Genomic DNA, 24833 nt, shown 5'->3' with positions numbered 1-24833 from the left:
CAGCCCCTGACCCACAGGCAGTGCACAGGGGCCAAGGCGGGGGGCACACGTGGGGAACCCCCCCCAAAGGCTTTGGGGCCAGGCTCCCCATGGGAATGCACTCCTGGGAGCCTGAACTCCCTTGGGAAAGCAGGGACAGCGATGGGGTGGGGATGGCAGCACCCAGACCCCCCCCCATTGCGCATCCCTGACATGCACCATGGCAATGAATGAACTGGGGGAGACCCAGCACCCTGCTGAGCACAGCACTGAGGGGCACGTGTGGTGGGGCCAGGATGCATCCCCTGCCCTCGTCACTGCCCCCCTGTGCTGGGTACCCCGAATCCTGTGCTCAGCTCTGGGCCCCTCGCTACGAGACAGACATTGAGGGGCTGGAGAGGGGCTGGTGCAGGGCCTGGAGCACAGGGGTGATGGGGAAGGGCTGAGGGACCTGGGGGGGTTCAGTGTGGAGAAGAGAAGGCTCAGGGGGGACCTGATGGCTCCCTACAAGTGCCTGAGAGGAGGATGGAGCCAGGAGGGGCTGGGCTCTGCTCCCAAGGAACAAGGGATGGGACAAGAGGAACCGGCCTCAAGCTGCCCCAGGGCAGGTTTAGATGGAGCTGAGGAACAATTCCTGCCCCAGAGGGTGCTCAGGCATTGGAACAGGCTGCCCAGGGCAGGGCTGCAGGCACCGGCCCTCCAAGTGTTCACACCCCGTGGAGACGAGGCCTCAGTGCCATGGGGCAGAGGTGGCCTTGGCGGTCCTTGGGTGGCCCGGCTGATCCGGAAGCTCTTTTCCACCCTGGATGATCGCACGGTTCCATCACTCCATGGCTGCCTGCTCCCGGGGCGGCGCCGGTGCCGACTCGTCGCTGCCCAGCTCGTAGCGGTAGGTGGTGATGGTGCAGTTGGCCAGGTGCCCGTAGACGGTTGGCAGCACGTACTGGCGGTGCCGGCGGAACCCCAGGCGCTCGTAGAGCGCTCGCGCCTCGTGCTGCACCATCAGCGTGTTGAGCACCACGGCCCGGCAGCCGCGCTGCCGCGCGAACGCCAGCGCCGCCCTGCCCAGCGCCGCGCCGATGCCCTGCCCGCGGTACCCGCGCCGCACCGACATCCGCTTCAGCACCAGCTCCCCGTCGCCGCCATCACCGCCTCCGTCCGCCGCCGCCGGCCGCACGCCCACCGTGCCCACCACCCGCTCGTCCGCCTCGGCCACCCAGAAGCGGGCGCCGGCACCGGGGCCGTAGGCAGCGGCGATGTCGCGCAGGTCGGCGTCGAGGCACCGTTGGATGTAGGCGTCCCAAGCGCAGCCCAGGATGTGCCGCCCCAGCGCCAGCACCAGCGCCAGCGCCAGCAGCGGCAGCAGCAGCGAGCGCGCGCTCGCCAGCAGCAGGCAGAAGGTGCAGGCCAGCAGCAGCAGCGCCCAGGGCCGCCGCAGCACGTGCAGGCACAGCGCCGGCGCATGCTCGCTCATCCCGGCCGCGAACACCTCCCGCACGGCGGCGTAGTCGCTGTCCCGGTACGGGCGGATGCGGAAGGGGACCATGGTTGGTGCTGCCAGGGGGGGGGATGTGGGTCAGATACCAGGGGGTATGGGCAGGGTGAGGGTGGGTGCCCAGCCCCATGGGCATGGCCCCATTGCACCGCACAGGCCTGTTCTGCCCTGCAAGGGACCATTCCCCACCCCACAAGCAGCAACCCCGCAGCCCTCCCCTTAAATCCACCCTGCTTGCGCCATGGGGACCCCCTTAGAAACCTATGGGGACCCCCCCCAGCACCCACCAGACCACCCAGTGCCCCCATAGCCCCCAGCACCCCTGGACCCCTCCAATGCTCCCATGGTCCCAGCACCACTGGACAGCCCCTTCCCAATGCCCTCATGTCCCCACTAATGCCCCATGGTCCCAGACACTCCCCAGTGTCCCCATGGTCCCAGCATCCCATGACCTCACCTCAGTGACCCCAGTATCCCCACTGCCCTAGATCCCTCCCCATTGCTCCCATGGTCCCACACATACCTGAAGCCCCCTCCCCCGTGTCCTATAGTCCCACCCCATGGGACAATATAGTCCCTATTGGCCCACCCCAATGCCCCCACGGCCACAGCATCCCCCAGGTCTTAGACCCCTTCCCAGTGTCCCCATGGCCCCAGCATCACCCAGTGCCCCCATGCTCCTAGACCCCCAGCCCAGTGCCCCAATGGTCTCAGCCCTCCTGGACCCCCCCAATGCCCCCATGATCCTAGACACCAGCCCCCCGGGTGACCCCACGATCCTAGCCCCCCATGGCCCCAGTACCCCCCAGTACCCCCATAGTCCCAGCACCCCATGGCCCCCCCCCAGTGTCCCCAGCATCCCCACGGCCCTAGGCCCACCTCCAGCGCCCCCACGGCCCCAGCTCCCCATGGCCCCCCCATCATCCCCATGGTCCTAAACCCCCCCCATTGCCCCCATGGTCGCACACCCCCCCCGCCCGCACCGGTACCGCCTCCAGCTCCCGCCTGACCCCGACAGGACTCGTAGCCCATTGGCCACCGCCCCTGCCGGGACACGCCCCTCCCGCTCCCATCAGCCAATAGGTGTTCAGCGTAGGGGAGACGTCGTGGGCGGGACAGCTATCCGAGTGGGCGGGGTGAGAAAGGGGAGGGCCCAAGGAGGTGGAGACATCATTGACCTTCAACGTAGGGGCGTGGTCAGAGGAGGGGCGTGGCCTCCATGGGAGGGGCGGGGCTTGCGGAGGTGGGAGGAGCGCTGCCCGCCCGTTCGCTCTGACTCTGCATGTCCCGTTCCCGTTCCTGTTCCCGTTCCCGCTCCAATTCCCGTTCCCGTTCCCGCTCCATTTCCCGTTCCCGCTCCCGCTCCATTTCCCGCTTCATTTTCAGTTCCCGTTCCCGCTCCATTCCCCCTTTCATTTTCCGTTCCCATTCCCGTTCCCGCTCCATTCCCGTTCCCGCTCCATTCCCCCTTTCATTTTCCGTTCCCATTCCCGTTCCCGCTCCATTTCCCCTTTCATTTTCCGTTCCCATTCCCGTTCCCGCTCCATTTCGCGTTCCCATTCCCGCTCCCATTCCCGTTCCCGTTCGCGCTCCATTCCCGTTCCCGCTCCATTTCCGGCTTCATTTTCCGTTCCCGTTCCCGCTCCCATTCCCGTTCCCGCTCCGTTCCCATTCCCGTTCCCGCTCCACTTCCCATTCCCGTTCCCGCTCCATTTCCCATTCCCGTTCCCGCTCCCGTTCTCATTTCCGCTCCCGTTCCCGTTCCCATTCGCGCTCCATTCCCGTTCCCCCTCCATTTCCCGCTTCATTTTCCGTTCCCGTTCCCGCTCCCGCTCCCGTTCCCGTTCCCGCTCCGCACAGACCCGCTGCAGCCGGCCCCGGGGCAGCGCACCCATCTTTACTGGACAGCGCCCGCGCTGCGGTGACCCCGGCAGCGCCCGCTCCGGCCGCGGCTCCCCCCGGCCCCCGGTTGCCCCTCGCCGAGCCCGCGGCCCCGGGGCTGCGGCCGCCCGGTCACGGTGCGCGGCGCTGGGCGCGCAGGCGGCGGAGGCGCTGTCGCTGCAGGCGCAGCGGCCGGTCCGGGGGCAGGCGGCTCCCCCGCGGGCGCGGGGCCCGGTGCAGGCGGAAGCTGCAGGGGGTGGGCACGTTCTCGAAGGGCACCCGGCACGGCTGCGTGGCCGCCTCGTAGCCCTCGGCCCGCGCCGTCACCTCGTACTCGCCCGGGTTCAGCAGCCGCCAGTAGTCCCCGTGGAAGGCTGCGGCGGGGGGATGCGCCTGCAGGGCCTCATCCTGCTCCCCCTTCCCGTGCCCTGTCCCGTCCTCGTGCCCAGCCCCATCCCGCTTCCATCTCCATCCCGTTCGCATCCTTGTTCCTGTTCCCAGCCCACCCCCATTCCATTCCCACCTCCATTTCCAGTCCCAATCCCGTTCCTGTCCCAACCCCCGTTTCCAGACTAATCCTATTCCCATCCCCAATCCTGTTCCCATCCCCATCCTCATTCCCAACCTCATCCCATTCCCATCCACAATCATGTTCCCATCCCCATCCTCATTCCCAACCTCATCCTATTCCCATCCCCTTCCCAGTTCCATTCCCAGACCTATTCCTGTCCCATTCCCATCCCCAGCCTCATCCTATTTCCATCCTCAATCTTATTCCCATCCCCAATCCCATTCCCTTCCCCATCCCCAATCCTATTCCTATCCCCATCCCCATTCCCAGTTTAGGCCTATTTCCATCCTCATCCCCAATCCCATCCCCAAATCCACTCCCACCCCCATCCCCATCCCACCGTACCCGTCCGGATGTCGTGGTTGATGCCATCCACAGAGATGATGGCGTTGGCGATTCCCTCGTCCGTGTCTCCATCCCGGACTACCCCCTTAATCCCACGGTGAACCTGAGGACCACGGGCCCGAGCCAGTGGCACACACGTGTGCACACACGAATACACGTGCGCACACACACGAATACACGTGCGCACACACACGAATACACGTGCGCACACACACACGAATACACGTGCGCACACACGAATACACGTGTGCACACACACGAATACACGTGCGCACACACACACGAATACACGTGCGCACACACACACGAATACACGTGCGCACAAACACATGAATACACGTGCGCACACACACGAGTACACGTGCGCACACACACGAATACACGTGCGCACACACATGAATACACGTGCGCACACACACGAATACACGTGCGCACACACACACGAATACACGTGCGCACACACACGAATACACGTGCGCACACACACGAATACACGTGCGCACACACACACGAATACACGTGCGCACACACACGAATACACGTGCGCACACACACGAATACACGTGTGCACACACGAATACAGGTGCGCACTCACGAATACACGTGTGCACACACACGAATACACGTGCGCACACACACACGAATACACGTGCGCACACACACACGAATACACGTGCGCACACACACACGAATACACGTGCGCACAAACACACGAATACACGTGCGCACACATGAATACACGTGCGCACACACACACGAATACACGTGTGCACACATGAATACACGTGCGCACACACACACGAATACACGTGCGCACACACACACGAATACACGTGCGCACAAACACACGAATACACGTGCGCACACACACGAGTACACGTGCGCACACACACGAATACACGTGCGCACACACACGAATACACGTGCGCGCACACACACGAATACACGTGCGCACACACACGAATACACGTGCGCACACACGCACGAATACACGTGCGCACACACACGAATACACGTGCGCACACACACGAATACACGTGTGCACACACGAATACAGGTGCGCACACACGAATACACGTGTGCACACACACGAATACACGTGCGCACACACACACGAATACACGTGCGCACACACACACGAATACACGTGCGCACACACACGAATACACGTGCGCACACACATGAATGCATGTGCACACACACACGAATACACGTGCGCACACACACGAATACACGTGCGCACACACACGAATACACGTGTGCACACACGAATACAGGTGCGCACTCACGAATACACGTGTGCACACACACGAATACACGTGCGCACACACACACGAATACACGTGCGCACACACACACGAATACACGTGCGCACACACACACGAATACACGTGCGCACACACACACGAATACACGTGCGCACACACACACGAATACACGTGCGCACACACACGAATACACGTGCGCACACACACACGAGTACACGTGCGCACACACACGAATACACGTGCGCACACACACGAGTACACGTGCGCACACACACACGAATACACGTGCGCACACACACGAATACACGTGCGCACACACACGAATACACGTGCGCACACACACACGAATACACGTGCGCACACACACGAATACACGTGCGCACACACACGAATACACGTGTGCACACACGAATACAGGTGCGCACACACGAATACACGTGTGCACACACACGAATACACGTGCGCACACACACACGAATACACGTGCGCACACACACACGAATACACGTGCGCACACACACGAATACACGTGCGCACACACACGAATACATGTGCACACACACATGAATACACGTGCACACACACATGCACACACGCACCCCGGTGCAGGTCACACCTCACACGCTGCAGGGTGCATGGGGGACGATGGAGCCTTGGGGTGTTTGGGGACCCCGAGCCGTGTCCCGCTCAGCCCCCGCAGTGTCCCCCCCATGTCCCGGACCCCCGGGTGCCCCCATCGCTGACCTGCTCCATGTAGAGCAGGAGGGACTCCCGGTTGTTCTCCCACTCTGCCGGCAGCTCGGAGGCGTGCGGGAACTTGTCGCAGGAGAGCTCCACGGTGATCTCGAAGCAGTTGGTGTGCAGGTAGCTGAAGTCGTTCATGCCTGGGCAGGACACAAGGGGGGGGTCAGGGGGTCCCCATCCCTGTCGCCCCCCCACCCCGTCCGCTCCGCACTCACTGCCGGGCACCGTGTGCCAGTTGGCGCCGTTGATGATGTTGCCGTAGCGGGTGAAGTCGTCGTAGTGGCAGAGGCGCCGCTCCTCGCTGGCCATGGCCAGGTTGGACGTGGCGTACACGGTGGCCAGCCAGCGGAACACGCCGTCGTCGGCCGTCGGGGTCAGCTCCTGCGCCTTCCAGTAGGTGCGGGTCATGTCGAAGGGGTAGGTGACCACCAGCTCCCCGCCGTGCAGGTTGGCGCTCAGCACGAACGGGTACCGCTGCATCCAGTCGATCACCGCCCGCGTCTCCGGCGCCACCTGCGGGCACCGCGGAGGGTCCTGGGGGTGAATTCCCAATCCCAGCCACCCCCGCCGCACCTCCAGCCCTTGGCAGCCTGGGCATCCCAGCCCGGAGCCCGTACACAGCCACCTGCCCCGGCCTGGCTGTCCTCATCCTGCACCGGCCTGGCTGTCCTCATCCTGCACCGGCCTGGCTGTCCTCATCCTGCACCGGCCTGGCTGTCCTTATCCTGCACCGGCCTGGCTGTCCTTATCCTGCACCGGCCTGGCTGTCCTTATCCTGCACCGGCCTGGCTGTCCTCATCCCATCCCATCTCATCCCATCCTCATCCTGCAGCAGCCTGGGTGTCCTCATCCCATCCCATCCTCATCCTGCACCGGCCTGGGTGTCCTCATCCCATCCCATCCTCATCCTGCAGCAGCCTGGGTGTCCTCATCCCATCCCATCCCATCCTCATCCTGCAGCAGCCTGGCTGTCCTCATCCCATCCCATCCTCATCCTACACCGGCCTGGCTGTCCTCATCCCATCCCATCCTCATCCTGCAGCAGCCTGGCTGTCCTCATCTCATCCCATCCTCATCCAGCACCAGCCTGGGTGTCCTCATCCCATCCCATCCTCATCCTGCACCAGCCTGGCTGTCCTCATCCCATCCCATCCTCATCCTGCACCAGCCTGGGTGTCCTCATCCCATCCCATCCTCATCCTGCAGCAGCCTGGGTGTCCTCATCCCATCCCATCCTCATCCTGTACCAGCCTGGGTGTCCTCATCCCATCCCATCCTCATCCTGTACCAGCCTGGGTGTCCTCGTCCCATCGCGGATCCCATACACATCCACCTGCACTGGCCTGAGTGTCCTCATCCCATCCCATCCCATCCCATCCTCATCCACCTGCACAAGCCTGGGCGTCCCTGTCCCCCCATTCCCCTTCCCACACAGCCCATCCCCAGCCACCCCATCCTCACCCTACCTCAGCCTGGGTGTCCCATCCCATCCCTATCCACTGGCACCAACTTGGGCATCCCTCTCCCCACCCTTCCCATCCATCAGCACCACCCCGGGCATCCCCAACCACCCCATCCCCACCCTGCACCAGCCTGGATGTCCTCATCCCATCCCATCGCCGTGGCCAGGACCCCCCTGGCCAAACCCCATGGGTTGCATGCCCAGGACAGTGGGCATCCCCGGCGCACCGGCACAGGGGGACCGGCACGGGGCTCACCGTGGCGTTGGCGAAGGTGTAGTACTCGGGGATGGGGATGTAGTGGTTGGGGAACTCGTGGGGCACCAAGTCATTGTCCTCAGCATCCCACAGCGCCGTGTTGAGGTCGGCGAAGTTGTGGTTGAGGTCGATGCCCTCGTAGGTCCAGCGGCCCATGGCCCAGCCCGACAGCTCCGAGCCCTGCCGCGGGAGGGGGTCACCAGCACGGCACCGGGACGGTGCTCGGCCCCCGGCACCGGCGGCGGGGCCCTACCAGCTTGTAGGCGGTCTCGTAGCCGTCGGGGTTCATGGAGGGCAGGAGGTGGATGCGGGTCTCGGTCACCAGCTGCACCACGCGGGGGTTGCCGGCCCGGAACTCCTGGCACAGGTATTCCATGAGGTTGAGCAGCAGCTCCCGGCCCAGCACCTCGTTGCCGTGCATCCCGGCCACGTAGCGGAACTCCGGCTCTCCTGCGGGAACGGCACCGGTGTGGTGGTGAGGGGACCACGGCTGCCATGGTCCCCTGTGCCCCATGATAGCCCGGGCATCCCTGGGGACTGTCCCCATCTGCCTGAGCCAGTCCGGGTGTCCCATCCTATCCCATGCCATGCCATGCCATCCCATCCCATCCCATCCCATGCCATCCCATCCCATGCCATCCCATGCCATCGCATGCCATGCCATCCCATGCCATGCCATCCCATCCCATGCCATCCCATGCCATCGCATGCCATGCCATCCCATGCCATGCCATGCCATGCCATCCCATGCCATGCCATGCCATCCCATCCCATGCCATGCCATCCCATCCCATCCCACCCCATCCCATCCCATGCTATCCCATCCCATCCCATCCCATCCCATCCCATCCCATCCCATCCCATCCCATCCCTATCTTCCCACATCAGCCTGGGTGTCTGCAGACACCCCTTCCCCATCCTACACTGCCATGGGGACCCCATCTGATCTCATCTGATCCCATCTGATCCTATCCCCATCCACCCATACCAGCCTGGGCATCCCACCTCACCTCATCCCATCACCCTCTGTCTGCACAGGCACCTGGGTGTCCCCAGCTGCCCCATCCCCATCCTGCCCTAGCCTGGATGTTCCATCCCATCCCCATCACATCTCCAACCCATCCCCACCCCACCCCATCCCATCCCCATCTCCATTACATCCCTATCCCATCTCCAACCCATCCCCATCCCTATCCCCATCCCACCCCATCCCATCCCATCCCATCCCATCTGATCCCACCCCATCCGATCCCACCCCACCGCCCCCCACCCCGCAGGTCACGTACCCACTTCGTGCTGCCCGGGGTTGTCCGAGATCTCCATCACATACATCTTGAGGCCCAGGTAGCTCTTCCCGATGCTGTAGACGCGGGTGATGTCGGGACACTCCTCGCTCACCCGCTTCATCAGCTGGGGCAGGCACAGGGCGCTGGGGCAGGGTGCGGGGGCACCCAGGGGTGCAGAGCCCCGGTCCCACACCAGGGTGCCCGGGGGGGGGGGGCGGGGAGCCGGCACCTTTCGCATCTCCTTGTAGTTGTGGTGGCGGAAATCCAGCCGGCTGCTGGGCTGGGGCTGCCCGTGCTGGGCACGGATGTTGTTGGGGTCTGGGGGGGGGACAGGGTCAGGTCCGGAGCCAGCCCCGGGGGGCGGGCAGGGGCCGGGGCGGGCACGCACCGGGCAGCGGGCAGCCCAGCACCTCGGCCCGCAGGCAGATGGTGCCGTTGGGGAACCAGGACTGCGGGTTGATGCGCAGGTACCGCGCCACGGCCGGCGCCGGCAGCACGTTCAGAACAGGAGTCTCGGGGTCCTTGTTCCCGGGGAAGACCTGGGGGGGACCGCGGGTGGGAGGGGACGGGATGGGATGCGGGGGCTGTGGGGATGGGGTGGGATGGGGGGGCTGTGGGGATGGGGTGGGATGCGGGGGCTGTGGGGATGGGGTGGGATGGGGGGGGCTGTGGAGATGGGATGGGAGGGGATGGGATGGGATGGGATGGGGGGGGCTGTGGGGATGGGGTGGGATGGGGGGGGCTGTGGGGATGGGATGGGATGGGGGGGGCTGTGGGGATGGGGTGGGATGGGGGGGCTGCGGGGATGGGATGGGAGGGGATGGGAGGGGATGGGGGGGCTGTGGGGATGGGAGGGGATGGGGGGGCTGTGGGGATGGGGGGGGATGGGGGGGGCTGCGGGGATGGGATGGGATGGGGGGGGCTGTGGAGATGGGATGGGGATGGGGTGTGGGGGGCTGTGGGGATGGGATGGGGGGGCTGTGGGGATGGGATGGGATGGGATGGGAGGGGATGGGATGGGGGGGGCTGTGGGGATGGGATGGGAGGGGATGGGATGGGGGGGGCTGTGGGGATGGGATGGGATGGGGGGGTTGCGGGGATGGGATGGGGGGGCTGTGGGGATGGGATGGGGGGGCTGTGGGGATGGGGTGGGGCATGGGGAATGTGGTGCTGTGGGGGGATGGGGATGGGATGGGGCTGTAGGGATGTGGTGCTGTGGGGATGGGGGCTGTGGGAAGGGGGAGCAGTGGGAAAGGGGTGCTGTGGGGGATGTGGGGATGGGGGATACAGAGGTGTGGGGCTGGGGGGGGGCTGTGCAGTGGGGGGCTGTGAGGATGGGGATGTGGGGATGGGGGTTGTGGGAAGGGGGAGCAGTGGGAAAGGGGGCTGTGGGGCTGGGGGATACAGAGGTGTGGGGATGGGGGGGCTGTGCAGTGGGGAGCTGTGAGGAAGGGGATGTAGGGATGGGGGCTGTGGGAAGGGGGAGCAGTGGGATGGGGGGGCTGTGCAATGGGGGGATGAAGGGATGGGGATGTGGGGACGGGGGCTGTGGGCATGGGGAGCAGTGGGAAGGGGGGGCTGTGGGAAGGGGGGGCTGTGCATTGGGGGGCTGTGAGGATGGGGATGTGCGGATGGGGGCTGTGGGCATGGGGAGCAGTGGGATGGGGGGGCTGTGCAATGGGGGGCTGTGAGGATGGGGATGTGCGGATGGGGGCTGTGGGCATGGGGAGCAGTGGGATGGGGGGGCTGTGCAATGGGGGGCTGTGAGGATGGGGATGTGCGGATGGGGGCTGTGGGCATGGGGAGCAGTGGGATGGGGGGGCTGTGCAATGGGGGGCTGTGAGGATGGGGATGTGGGGACGGGGGCTGTGGGCATTGGGGCTGCGCACGGAGGGGTCAGCGGAGGCGCTGCGGCACCCGAGGGGTTACAGGCTCCGCGGCCGCATTCGGCCTCCCCTGGCCCCGCTCCAGCCCCTAACGAGGAGCAGACACGGGCTGGGAACCGGGAATGGTCCCGGCACTGCCGAGGAGGAGCCAGAGCCCAGCGGAGCCGCAGGGCTGAGGCTGCTGCTGCTGCTCTGCCCCCCAGCACCGGCACCCAGCACCCGCAGGGGAGGGGACCAGGGATGAGCAGAGAGACCCCAAACCTGCCCCTGATGCGGCCCTGGCATAGGGACCCCTAAACCCTGGTCAATACAGGGACCCCCAACCCATCCTGACACAGGGACCCCAAACTTGCTCCTGGCACAGCCCTGGTGCAGGGACCCCCAAACCTGACAGTGGCAAAGGGACCCCTAATCCCATTCCTATACAGGGACCCCCAAACCTGACAGTGGCAAAGGGACCCCTAAACCCATTCCAATACAGGGACCCCCAAACCTGACAGTGGCAAAGGGACCCCTAAACCCATTCCAATACAGGGACCCCCAAACCTGACAGTGGCAAAGGGACCCCTAAACCCATTCCAATACATGGACCCCCAAACCTGACAGTGGCAAAGGGACCCCTAAACCCATTCCAATACAGGGACCCCCAAACCTGACAGTGGCAAAGGGACCCCTAAACCCATTCCAATACAGGGACCCCCAAACATGCCGCAGCACAGCCCTGGCACAGGGACCCCGAAGCTTCCTCTTGGCACAGGGACCCCAAATGCAGCAGAGGGGGACCCCAAACCCGCTCCAGTGCATGGATCCCAAACCCCCCCCAGCCCAGTGCTGGCTCAGGGACCCCAAGCACCGGTGCCTGTGCTGTGCATGGGAGCACCCGTGTGTTCCCCACGTGTACCCCTGTGTGTGCAGCCCCCCCTGCCCTGGGCATGGGGCAGCCGTGGTCACCTCTGGGCACAGCTGGATGTGCCACGCACACGTGTGTGAGCCCTTGGCATGTTCACACGTGTGAGCCCTTGGTGTGTTCATGCGTGTGAGCCCTTGGCATGTTCACACGTGTGAGCCCTTGGCATGTTCACAAGTGTGAGCCCTTGGCATGTTCATGCGTGTGAGCCCTTGGCATGTTCACACGTGTGAGCCCTTGGCGTGTTCACGTGTGTGAGCCCTTGGCATGTTCACACGTGTGAGCCCTTTGCATGTTCACACGTGTGTGCCCTTGGCATGTTCACACGTGTGAGACCTTTGCATGTTCACACGTGTGCGCCCTTGGCATGTTCACACGTGTGAGCCCTTGGCATGTTCACGCGTGTGCCGGGGGGGCTGGCAGCGGGGACAAGCAGCCTTTGTGCAGGAGGGAAGTGCTGCAGGATGCTCTGGGATGGGGGAGCCAAAGGCAACAGAGCCCAGCGCCAAGCAGCGACGTTAACCCCTGCTGCGGGTACCCCCCCATGGTTAAACCCCTCCAAGCCCTCGCTCTGCCCGGGGCACCGGGGGTGCTGGGGGTCCCCATCCCCTTTCCCCCTGCCCCCGGGCACCTACCGCCTCCTCGGTGCCGTTGCGGCACGGGTGCCACGTGTAGGTGTCGTTGCTGACCTGCACCTTGTAGGACGTCACCCAATCGTACCTGCAAGGGGAGAGGGTCAGGGGGTGCCCCCCCCCCCCCCGGCCCCCCCCCGGCTGCCTGCGCCGTCCCTTACGTCCAGATGGAGTTGAGGCCCTGGGTGATGACGCCGGTGAAGTTGGTGAGGCCGCGGGCATCCACCTGCAGCCACTGCCCCGCGTCCTCCTGCCCCGCGCACCAGCCCCCGTCGTAGAAGTCCCCATCGTAGAGCCCTGACTGGGGGGGGAGCAGGGATGGGGGGGGGATGCAGGGACCTGCCCCCAGCCCCGGCGCCCACCGCATGGGGGCGATGTGGGGCCCGTGGTGCGTGACAGGCACAGGGCATGCATGGGGCACGTGGGCTGTGCGCACGTCATGTGTGTCACGTGCTGTGCGAGTGTCACAGGTACCGTGCACACGCCATGCACACGCAGAGCACGCAAGTTCCATGCACACACCATGCGCACAGCACACACACACACCATGCACACACAGAGCACGCAAGTTCCATGCACACACCACACACACACACCATGCACACACACACGCCATGCACACGCAGAGCACACAAGTTCCATGCACACACCATGCACACAGCACACACACACACCATGCACACACAGAGCACACAAGTTCCATGCACACACCATGCGCACAGCACACACACACACCATGCACACACAGAGCACGCAAGTTCCATGCACACACCATGCGCACAGCACACACACACACCATGCACACACAGAGCACGCAAGTTCCATGCACACACCATGCACACAGCACACACACACACCATGCACACACAGAGCACGCAAGTTCCATGCACACACCATGCACACAGCACACACACACACCATGCACACACAGAGCACACAAGTTCCATGCACACACCATGCGCACAGCACACACACACACCATGCACACACACACACCATGCACACGCAGAGCACACAAGTTCTGTGCACACACCATGCACACACCATGCACACAGCACACACACAGCACACCCTGTCATGCACACAGCACACATGTACTATGCATACAGCACACACACACACACACCATGCACACCCACACCCACCCCATGCACACACACACAGAGCATACCCATGCCATGCACACCCCATGCACTCACCATGCACACACACACAGAGCACACCCGGGACAAGCACACCCCATGCACTCACCATGCACACACACACACAGAGCACACACACACTCACCATGCACACACACAGAGCACACCCGTGCCATGCACACCCCATGCACTCACCATGCACACACACACACACCCCCCATGCACACACACCCACAGCACACCTGTGCCGTGCACTCACCATGCACACACACACACAGAGCACACACACACTCACCATGCACACACACAGAGCACACCCATGCCATGCACACCCCATGCACTCACCATGCACACACACACACACACACACCCCATGCACACACACCCACAGCACACCCGTGCCGTGCACTCACCATGCACACACACACAGCACACCCGTGCCGTGCACTCACCATGCACACGCTGTGCACACACTCACCCACAGCACACCCGTGCCGTGCACTCACCATGCACACACACACACACACACCCACAGCACACCCGTGCCGTGCACTCACCATGCACACACACACACACACACACACACACCCCATGCACACTCACCCACAGCACACCCGTGCCGTGCATTCACCATGCACACACACACCCACACACACACACACACACACACCCCCACAGCACACCCGTGCCGTGCACTCACCATGCACTCACTCACACACACACACACCCCCACAGCACACCCGTGCCGTGCAGTCACCATGCACTCACACACACACACACACCCCATGCACACACACCCACAGCACACCCGTGCCGTGCAGTCACCATGCACTCACACACACACACACACACACTCACCCACAGCACACCCGTGCCGTGCACTCACCATGCACACACACACACACACACACACACACACTCACACACAGCACACCCGTGCCGTGCACTCACCATGCACACACACACACACACACACACACACACACACTCACACACAGCACACCCGTGCCGTGCACTCACCATGCACTCACACTCACACACACACACACACAGCACACCCGTGCCGTGCACTCACCATGCACACACACACACACACACACACCCACAGCACACCCGTGCCGTGCACTCACCATGCACTCACACTCACACACACACACACACAGCACACCCGTGCCGTGCACTCACCATGCACACACACACACACACACACACAGCACACCCGTGCCGTGCACTCACCATGCACACACACACACACACACACACACACACACTCACCCACAGCACACCCGTGCCGTGCACTCACCATGCACTCACACACACACACACACCCCATGCACACACACCCACAGCACACCCGTGCCGTGCAGCCCCCCGGTTCCGTTGCCCCCCGCTCCCGTACCTGGATGTTGAGGCGGCCGCGGTGCGCTCCCAGCCCGTAGCGCTTGTGGCTGGAGGCGCGGAGCTGCGAGTCCCGCACCCGGAGCGACTCCAGCCCCAGGGGGGGGCACGCTGCGGGCACGGGGGGGCCGCGGTCACACAGGGACCCCCGGGCACGGCCCCGCCGCGCGCCCTGAGTGCACACGGGTGTGCAAGGGGGTCCTGTGTGCACACGGGTGTGCAAGGGGGGGTCCTGTGTGCACACGGGTGTGCAAGGGGTTCCTGTGTGCACACGGGTGTGCAAGGGGGGTTCCTGTGTGCACACGGGTGTGCAAGGGGGTTCCTGTGTGCACACGGGTGTGCAAGGGGTTCCTGTGTGCACACGGGTGTGCAAGGGGGGGTTCCTGTGTGCACACGGGTGTGCAAGGGGGTTCCTGTGTGCACACGGGTGTGCAAGGGGGGGTTCCTGTGTGCACACGGGTGTGCAAGGGGGGTTCCTGTGTGCACACGGGTGTGCAAGGGGTTCCTGTGTGCACACGGGTGTGCAAGGGGGGGTTCCTGTGTGCACACGGGTGTGCAAGGGGGTTCCTGTGTGCACACGGGTGTGCAAGGAGGGGTTCCTGTGTGCACACGGGTGTGCAAGGGGTTCCTGTGTGCACACGGGTGTGCAGGGGGGGTTCCTGTGTGCACACGGGCGTGCAAGGGGGTCCTGTGTGCACACGGGTGTGCAAGGGGGGGTTCCTGTGTGCACACGGGTGTGCAGGGGGGGTTCCTGTGTGCACACAGGCGTGCAAGGGGGGGTTCCTGTGTGCACACGGGTGTGCAAGGGGGGGTTCCTGTGTGCACACGGGTGTGCAAGGGGTTCCTGTGTGCACACGGGTGTGCAGGGGGGGTTCCTGTGTGCACACGGGTGTGCAGGGGGGGTTCCTGTGTGCACACAGGCGTGCAAGGGGGGGTTCCTGTGTGCACACGGGTGTGCAAGGGGGGGTTCCTGTGTGCACACGGGTGTGCAGGGGGGGTTCCTGTGTGCACACGGGCGTGCAAGGGGGTCCTGTGTGCACACGGGTGTGCAAGGGGGGGTTCCTGTGTGCACACGGGTGTGCAAGGGGGGGTTCCTGTGTGCACACGGGTGTGCAGGGGGGGTTCCTGTGTGCACACGGGTGTGCAGGGGGGGTTCCTGTGTGCACACGGGTGTGCAAGGGGGGGTCCTGTGTGCACACGGGTGTGCAAAGGGGGGTTCCTGTGTGCACACGGGTGTGCAGGGGGGGTTCCTGTGTGCACACAGGCGTGCAAGGGGGGGTTCCTGTGTGCACACGGGTGTGCAAGGGGGGGTTCCTGTGTGCACACGGGTGTGCAAGGGGGGGTTCCTGTGTGCACACGGGTGTGCTGGGGTGGGTCCTGTGTGCACACGGGTGTGCAAGGGGGGGTTCCTGTGTGCACACCCATGGCAGCATGGGGACACGTGTGTCATGGCATGTGCCGGGCACAGGCTGCGGGTGCTGCCAGGCGCTGAGCACCCAGCTCACACATGTGAGTGCATGGCACTGGGGCGTGCACACGCGTGTGCGGCCGTGTCGCGGTGCCGAGGGTACGTACAAGGCTCCTGTGGAGCAGCCGTGTCCTTGGCTGGAGCCTTCGGCCTCTTCTTCAGCACCTTCTTCTTCAGCACCTTCTTCCTCACCACTTTAACCCGCACCACCTTCCTCCTGGGTGCTGCAGCTGGAGATGGGCACAGGGACCCCTGAGTGCTGGGACCCCGGGGTGGGGTGATGAGGACCCATAGTGGGGTGTCCCCAGGGTACTGGGGTCCACAGAAGCGCCTGGAGCAGAGGCGCACCGACCCTCAGGGACCCCTGCACCCCTCACTCGGGCTGGTGCATGGATACACACGCAAGCCGCACACGTGTGTACTTGCATGCACACACACACACGTGTACACACACTTTGAGCCATCCCCCGTGACACCCGCCCCGTGCACACAAAGGTGTGCAACCCCCCACACCCGGAGTTGTGCACACATCCCTGTGTGTGTATCCCTGCATCCCTGTGCACACATCCCTGTGTGTGTATCCCTGCATCCCTGTGCACCCATCCCTGTGTGTGTATCCCTGCATCCCTGTGCACACATCCCTGTGTGTGCATCCCTGCATCCCTGTGCACACATCCCTGTGTGTGTATCCCTGCATCCCTGTGCACACATCCCTGTGTGTGTATCCCTGCATCCCTGTGCACACATCCCTGTGTGCGCATCCCTGCATCCCTGTGCACACATCCCTGTGTGTGCATCCCTGCATCCCTGTGCACACGTCCCTGTGTGTGCATCCCTGTGCACACATCCCTGTGTGTGCATCCCTGCATCCCTGTGCACACGTCCCTGTGTGTGCATCCCTGTGCACACATCCCTGTGTGTGTATCCCTGCATCCCTGTGCACACATCCCTGTGTGTGTATCCCTGCATCCCTGTGCACACATCCCTGTGTGTGCATCCCTGCATCCCTGTGCACACATCCCTGTGTGTGTATCCCTGCATCCCTGTGCACACATCCCTGTGTGTGTATCCCTGCATCCCTGTGCACACATCCCTGTGTGCGCATCCCTGCATCCCTGTGCACACATCCCTGTGTGTGCATCCCTGCATCCCTGTGCACACGTCCCTGTGTGTGCATCCCTGTGCACACATCCCTGTGTGTGCATCCCTGCATCCCTGTGCACCCATCCCTGTGTGTGTATCCCTGCATCCCTGTGCACACATCCCTGTGTGTGTATCCCTGCATCCCTGTGCACACATTCCTGTGTGTGTATCCCTGCATCCCTGTGCACACATCCCTGTGTGTGTATCCCTGCATCCCTGTGCACCCATCCCTGTGTGTGTATCCCTGCATCCCTGTGCACACATCCCTGTGTGTGTATCCCTGCATCCCTGTGCACACATTCCTGTGTGTGTATCCCTGCATCCCTGTGCACACATCCCTGTGTGTGCACCCCTGTGCACCCATCCCTGTGTGTCCATCCCTGCATCCCTGTGCACCCATCCCTGTGTGTCCATCCCTGCATCCCTGTGCACACATCCCTGTGTGTGCATCCCTGTGCACCCATCCCTGTGCACCCATCCCTGTGTGTGCATCCCTGTGCACCCATCCCTGTGTGTGCATCCCTGCATCCCTGTGCACACATCCCTGTGCACTCACACTTTTGTTCACACATATCTCCGTGTGCACACACACACACAAGGGTTGTGCACCCCCCTGCACCCAGGGCTCTGCACACACGGGTGTCCTCGCACATACACGCGCTTGAGCACACAACTCCTTGCACACGCAGCCATGCACATACAGAGCTGTGCACACGTAGCTGTGCATCCCCCTGCACCCAGAACTGTGCACAGGCACCCACAGAGCTGAGCACACACATCCCTGTGCACACACGGTTGTGCACCACGTCCTGCACACAAGGCTGTGCACATGTGTGTGCTCAGAGGGGCACTCACTTGTGCACAGCACCCCATGCACACGGTTGTTCACGCACACAGGACTGTGCACACGCACTTGTGCACACACCCCTGCACACACACACCCCCTGCGCACACACACCCACACACACCCCTGCACATACACACACACACCCCTGCACACACACACACACCCCTGCACACACACACCCCCTGTGCACACACACCCACACACACCCATGCACACACACACACACCCCTGCACACACACACCCCCTGTGCACACACACCCACACACACCCCTGCACACACACACCCCTGCACACACACACCCCCTGCGCACACACACCCACACACACCCCTGCACACACACACCCCTGCACACACACACACACCCCCCTGCACACACACACCCCCTGCGCACACACACCCACACACACCCCTGCACACACACACCCCTGCACACACACACCCCCTGCGCACACACACCCACACACACCCCTGCACACACACACCCCTGCACACACACACCCCCTGCGCACACACACCCACACACACCCCTGCACACACACACACACCCCTGCACACACACACACACACCCTGCGCGCACACACACACACACCCTGCGCGCACACACCCACACACACCCCTGCACATACACACACACACCCCTGCACACACACACACACCCCTGCACACACACACACACCCTGCGCACACACACACACCCCTGCACACACACACATGCGCACACACACGCACACACACACATGCGCACACACACACGCGCACACACATGCACACACACATGTACACACAAACATGTACACACACATGTGCGCACACACCCCTTCACACACACCCCTGCACACACACACGTACACATGCACACACACACACGTACACACACACACGTGCACACACACACATGTGCACACACACACACATGTGCACACACACACATGTGCACATACACACACATGTGCACACACACACATGTGCACATACACACACACACACACACACATGTGCACGCACACACACACACACACGTGCACACCCCCACCCCCGTTCCGAGCCGTTCACCCCCCGGTCCCGGCCGTGCTCACGCTCACACTTGTGCCCGCTCCCCCCGCCCCCCGCCCGCGCACCCCCCTGTGCTCTGTTCCCCCCCCCCGTTTCCTACCTGCGGTCCCGGCCCCCCCCTCGGGCGGGCGCCCGGGGGCAGCGGGGCTGGAGCGGGGGGCGGTGTTGGGGGGCGCCGCCGTGGCCGCCCCGGTGCCGTTGCGGGGTCCCGGGGCGGTGCCTCCCGGGGCGCCCATCGCCGTGGCGCCGGGGCGGGGGGGAGCGGCGCGGGCGGGGGGCACCGGGGGGAGCAGCGGCAGCAGCAGCGGCAGCAGCAGCGCCAGGGGCAGCCCCGCCATGGCCGCGGGGAGCGGAGCGGAGCGGAGCGGGACGGAGCGGAGCGGGCCCGGCGCGGCTCGGCCCGGACCTCCCCTCCCCTCGCCCTCCCCTCCACGCCCCCCATCACCCCCTCCCCCTGGCCGGGGGGGTACCGGGACACTGGGACACCGGGGCATAGGGACACGGGGACACCGGGACACCGGGACACAGGGACACAGGGACACCGGGACATAGGGACACAGGGACACAGGGACACCGGGACACCGGGGCATAGGGACACTGGGGCATAAGGACACGGGGACACCGGGACACCGGGACACAGGGACACGGGGACACAGGGACACCGGGGCATAGGGACACCGGGGCATAGGGACACGGGGACACCGGGACACAGGGACACCGGGACCCCCTGCGCTGTGGGGTACAACCACTCTCTCCCCTCCTTTTGACCGGCAGCTCCGAGAGCCCCCTCCGGTGGGGACACTAGGTCCAGCTCCCCCCCCCCCCCCCCCGCTGCCCCCAGTACCGTACGGGGTCCCCATTGTCCCAGCATCACTCAGTGTCCCCCAATCCCCAGCACAATGTGCCCCTCGTCCTCACACCACGTCCACTGTCCCCCCCCCACTCTCCTTGCACCCCACAGTGTCCCCATCACCCTTGCACCACGTCCCCACTGTCCGCATCACCATTCAGTATCCCCCCTGCCCCAGCACCCCGCAGTGTCCCCACTGTCCTTGCACTGTGTCCTCAACATCCCCCAGTGTCCCCAGCATCCCAGCACAGACGGTTCTTGACCCAGCTCCCTGTTCCAAACGTGAGGAGCATCCCCTTGGCACCACGGTACCAGCCCCCAGCACCACTGAGCTGGGCAGAGGGACACTGGGCACCGGTGGGATGAGGTCCATGTGATGGATCCATGCCCTGGTCCCATGGGACACCCGCAGTCCCTTCCTTCGTGACCCAGTGTGGCCAGGATGGGCTAAGGGGATGCCTTTGTTCCTAGTGTTGGCAGTGCCATGGCCTGTGTCCCCCGCAAACCCGATCCCACTCCCCGCTGGGCTATCCCAGCCCTTCCCTGTCTAATGCTGCCTTTTCCCATGGCGAGGAATGCAGGGGCTTCATCACCCCCCCATCCCATCATCCCTCCATCCACCATCCTGCCATCCCTCCTTGCAGCCTCCCCGCATCCGGTGCTGCCGCCGGCCGAGCCCGGGGACCCGGGAGGTCCCGGGAACTGCCTGAGGCGGCTCAGCAGCCAAATTCCGGCCCTGATCCAGCAGGATCCAACCCTGGCCCCGGGCCCTGCGCGGCAGCAGGATGCCCGGTGCCTGGTGCCCTGCCCGGGAGGGAGGGATCCCAGGGAATGGGAGGGGGCTGAGGTTTGGGGTGCTCTGAGGTTTGGGGTGCTCTGAGGTGCAGGGATGTTTGGGGTGCTCTGAGGTTTGGGGTGCTCTGAGGTGCAGGGATGTTTGGGGTGCTCTGATGCTTGGGGTGCTCTGAGGTTTGGGGTGCTCTGAGGTGCAGGGATGCTTGGGGTGCTCTGAGGTTTGGGGTGCTCTGAGGTGCAGGGATGCTTGGGGTGCTCTGAGGTTTGGGGTGCTCTGAGGTTTGGGGGTGCAGGCATCAGCCCTGGACTCACTTCCCAGTTCTCCCAGAGATCCCAAACACTGTGGCTGGGTTCTGCCTGGGGAACCAGCACCGCAAGGGCAGGGGTCCGGGCAGGGCGGGTCAGCCAGGGGGGTGCCCAGGGTAGGGGTCTGGGTGCCATGGGGCTGCCCCCCATGCAGGAGGAAGGTGCCTGGGTCCTGCTTCTGCCCCCCTGACAGCGGGATCCTCCACAAGCCGGTGCCGCGGGCGCTGGCGCTGCCCCAGCCTCCCATGAGCTCATTTTCCATCCCAAAAGGACTTTCCTGCATTGGCTTTTGTCTTTTATTGGGGTTTCTGGCTCCAGCCGCAGGGATGGGGGTGGGAGGAGCGGGCTCGGGGCACTGGCGCCCTTTGGTGGCAGCTCTGCTGTCGCCTGGCTGGAGGCGGCAGGGAGTGAAGCACTGGTCCCATCCTCATCCCTGTCCCCATCCCCTTTCCCATCCCCATCCCCTCCCAGGACGCACCAGCGCCAAGCGGGACTGCGTTAGGCTGAATACATGGGATGGGGATGGGGTCCTGCAGCCCTTCAGCACCCAGGGATGCTCCTGCTCCCCCAGCTCCTCTGGCCCTGTATCAAGCGGGGATGCTCATGAGGACGGGGTCCTAGGGCACTGCGGCTCCCAGGGATGCTCCTGTGGGACGGAGGAGTCCCGTGACTCTGTGCCACCCAGGGATGCCCCCATGGGATGGGGTCTCCGCCCCCTGTGGGACACCGGGGCACGCCGGGCCGGGGCTGGCGCAGGGCGCTGCTTTGTTCCATCGCCGGCTCCCGGAGCAGGAGCGGTGGGAAAGGCTCCGCTTTGTGCTGAGGCATCACCCGCATCCCGCTGAGGGCTCTGGCCAGGGCCCAGAGGCAGCTCCCCCCCAGCGCCGGCCTGACTCAGCCCCTCGTGACGGCCCTTCCCAGGCCCCTGGGTACCGGGGAGCTCCCGCACCCCCGGCCGCGGGGCCGGGCTCCGGGCAGGGGCGGCCGCTTGAGCCGGTCCCGCTCCGCTCCCCGCGGCGCCGAGGCTCGGGCCCGCCCCGCTCAGCGCTTCGGGGATGTCCTGAGGTTCCCCGCAGCTCGGCTTGGAGCGGAGCCACCGCCGGGCCGCCAGCTCCTGCCTTAAAGGCGCCGTAGCCTGAGCCGGCAGCGATGGATGCGGATGGAGCCCCCCGCAGCCCGCAGCCGGAGCGGGGCTCGGTGCCGCCATCGGTGCTGGTCCATTGGGTTCCGCTGGTGTGGAGGAGCCCCCGGAGCCGGTGCCACAAAAGCGGGGCTCTCCCTCGGGGTGGAACGGCTGAGCCCGGGTTCCCCCGCAGGGTCCTGCGGCGCTGTCGGGAATGCCCCATCCCTGGCAGTGCTCAAGGCCAGGTTGGACGCAGGGGCTTGGAGCAAGCTGCTCCAGTGGAAGGGGTCCCTGCCCGTGGCAGGGCTTGGGGCTGGAGGAGCTTTAAGGTCCCTTCAGTCCAACCCAGGCTGGATTCCGTGGTCCTGTCACGCTGGGGATCCTGGTGCCTGTACCCAGTGCCAGTGCCTGGCTCACTGCCCCAGCACAGGACCGCAGCCTGCGGCCGAGGCCAGGACTGCCGGCCAAGGCAAACACCTTGGAAGCCACTGGGGTGGCCACAGGACTCGTGCCCAGCCCGCCCGGCAGTGCCACATCCACCCAGCGGTGCCAGGGACGGTGGCCAAGCCCCGCTCTAAGGGAGCCCTTAGAGCAGCTCCAGTGCCTAAAGGGGCTGCAGGAAAGCTGGAGAGGGGCTTGGGACAAGGGATGTAGGGACAGGCCAAGGGGAATGGCTTTAACCTGCCCCAGGGGAGACTGAGCTGAGCTCTTAGGCAGGGAGTTGAGACTGGAGGAGCTTTAAAGTGCCCTGCACAGGGTTGTGGTGGGGCGGGTGCATGGGCTGGGGCACAAGCGCCCCGCGGCCACAGCAGGGGCTGGATGGACAGAGTCTGAGGTTAGAAGTGAGTTAATAGAAGCGCTCCCTCCTCCCACCCCGCCGCAGCGCGGGGTGATGGATGCTTCCCATATGGTCCCCATCAAGGCAGGCAGTGCCACACGCCTCTGCCCCAGCCGGGAGCGCAGAGATTAAAGCAATTAGAGCTGCAGCTCGTCTGGCTCTTGATGAGCCCCGAGGAGCGGCTGAGAGCTCCCGACGTTCCCCAAAGCTCAAATGTCAGCGAGGCTCTTCAGCGCGGCGCTGCGGAGCTGCAGGTGCTGCCGCGGCCCCCCAGGGCCGTGGGGCGCTGATGGCAACCGCAGCGGGGTGATCCAGGAGGGGCAAATGGGAGGCTCCAGGGGATGGGGTGGTCCCCGGGACTGGGGTGCTGCGGGATGGGAGCTGTGGGGCGGGGATGCTCCTTGGCCACGCTGGGAATGTTCCTCTACCACCGCTGACCCCAGGTGCGGACCCCGGGATCCCCTGATCCAGCTGAACCCCTGGGACTCAGGGACCCGACGCTGGGTGTGATGGGGTGCAGGACAGGGGGTGCAGTTTGGGGTAAAGGGCACTGGCCCAGGCAAAGGTGCGTAGGCAGGGGTTCGTGTTGGGACGCAAGGACAGGGATGCAGGCAGAGATGCATGCTGGGGTTCAAGGGCAGGGATGCACGTTGGGTGCAGGCTGGGATGCACACGCAGGGATGCTTGCCGGGGCACAGGGCAGAGATGCAGGCAGGGATTCACGTAGGGTGCAGGCAGGACGCTGGGTGCCGGCACCATCGGCGGCCCGCGACAGCCCTCTTGTGGTCCGGTGCGACCGATGGAGACCGGGACCGGGACCGGACCGGGGCTTCAGCTCCAGCTCCTCCCGCAGCGGCGGCCCCGCTGCTTGTGTGCAGGGCACGGGTGCGATGGGGAATGCATGCGGGGCCCGTGCGCGTGTGCGAGCAGGGGGAGCGTGCACGGAGCCTGGTTGTGAGCACAAGAGTGTGAGCAGGGCCCCGCTGCAGTGTGCAGGTGAGCAGGGCACCATTATAAACGTCCAGGGCACAATCACAGGCATTCAAAGCACCGTTGCATCACGCAGGGCACCATTGCAGGTGTGCATGGCCCTGCTGCAGCACTGCAAGCATGTCCCTGTTCCCTGTGACGTGCTGCAGCCGCACACTGGGGGTG

General features: G+C 64.5%; 2 protein-coding genes across 2 annotated transcripts; both read right to left on the bottom strand.

The window, feature by feature from the left end:
* Positions 1-802: 802 nt before the first annotated feature.
* On the bottom strand, positions 803-2581 carry LOC133262126 (probable N-acetyltransferase camello). Its single transcript, XM_061441063.1, has 2 exons — positions 2458-2581; positions 803-1533 (listed from the first exon to the last, which is right to left on the bottom strand). Exons 1-2 carry the CDS (start codon positions 2504-2506, stop codon positions 803-805), a joined length of 780 nt encoding a protein of 259 aa, XP_061297047.1. The 5' UTR covers positions 2507-2581.
* Positions 2582-3469: 888 nt separating this feature from the next.
* Positions 3470-22924, bottom strand: CPXM1 (carboxypeptidase X, M14 family member 1). Its single transcript, XM_061441062.1, has 15 exons — positions 22549-22924; positions 20771-20830; positions 16828-16950; positions 15254-15363; positions 12874-13013; positions 12716-12800; positions 9676-9826; positions 9517-9605; positions 9288-9411; positions 8255-8451; positions 8002-8181; positions 6499-6796; positions 6284-6423; positions 4272-4374; positions 3470-3729 (listed from the first exon to the last, which is right to left on the bottom strand). The coding sequence occupies exons 1-15, from the start codon at positions 22922-22924 to the stop codon at positions 3488-3490; spliced, it is 2418 nt and encodes an 805-aa protein (XP_061297046.1). The 3' UTR covers positions 3470-3487.
* Between the last annotated feature and the right edge of the window lie 1909 nt (positions 22925-24833).

Source organism: Pezoporus flaviventris, unplaced genomic scaffold (genome assembly GCF_033815535.1).
Source record: "Pezoporus flaviventris isolate CSIRO_AGI_PZ_B2104156 unplaced genomic scaffold, CSIRO_AGI_Pfla_v1 ptg000188l, whole genome shotgun sequence".
Lineage (NCBI taxonomy): Eukaryota > Metazoa > Chordata > Aves > Psittaciformes > Psittacidae > Pezoporus > Pezoporus flaviventris.
Note: the sequence above shows the minus strand (reverse complement) of the source record. Positions and strands in the feature narration are given on the sequence as shown.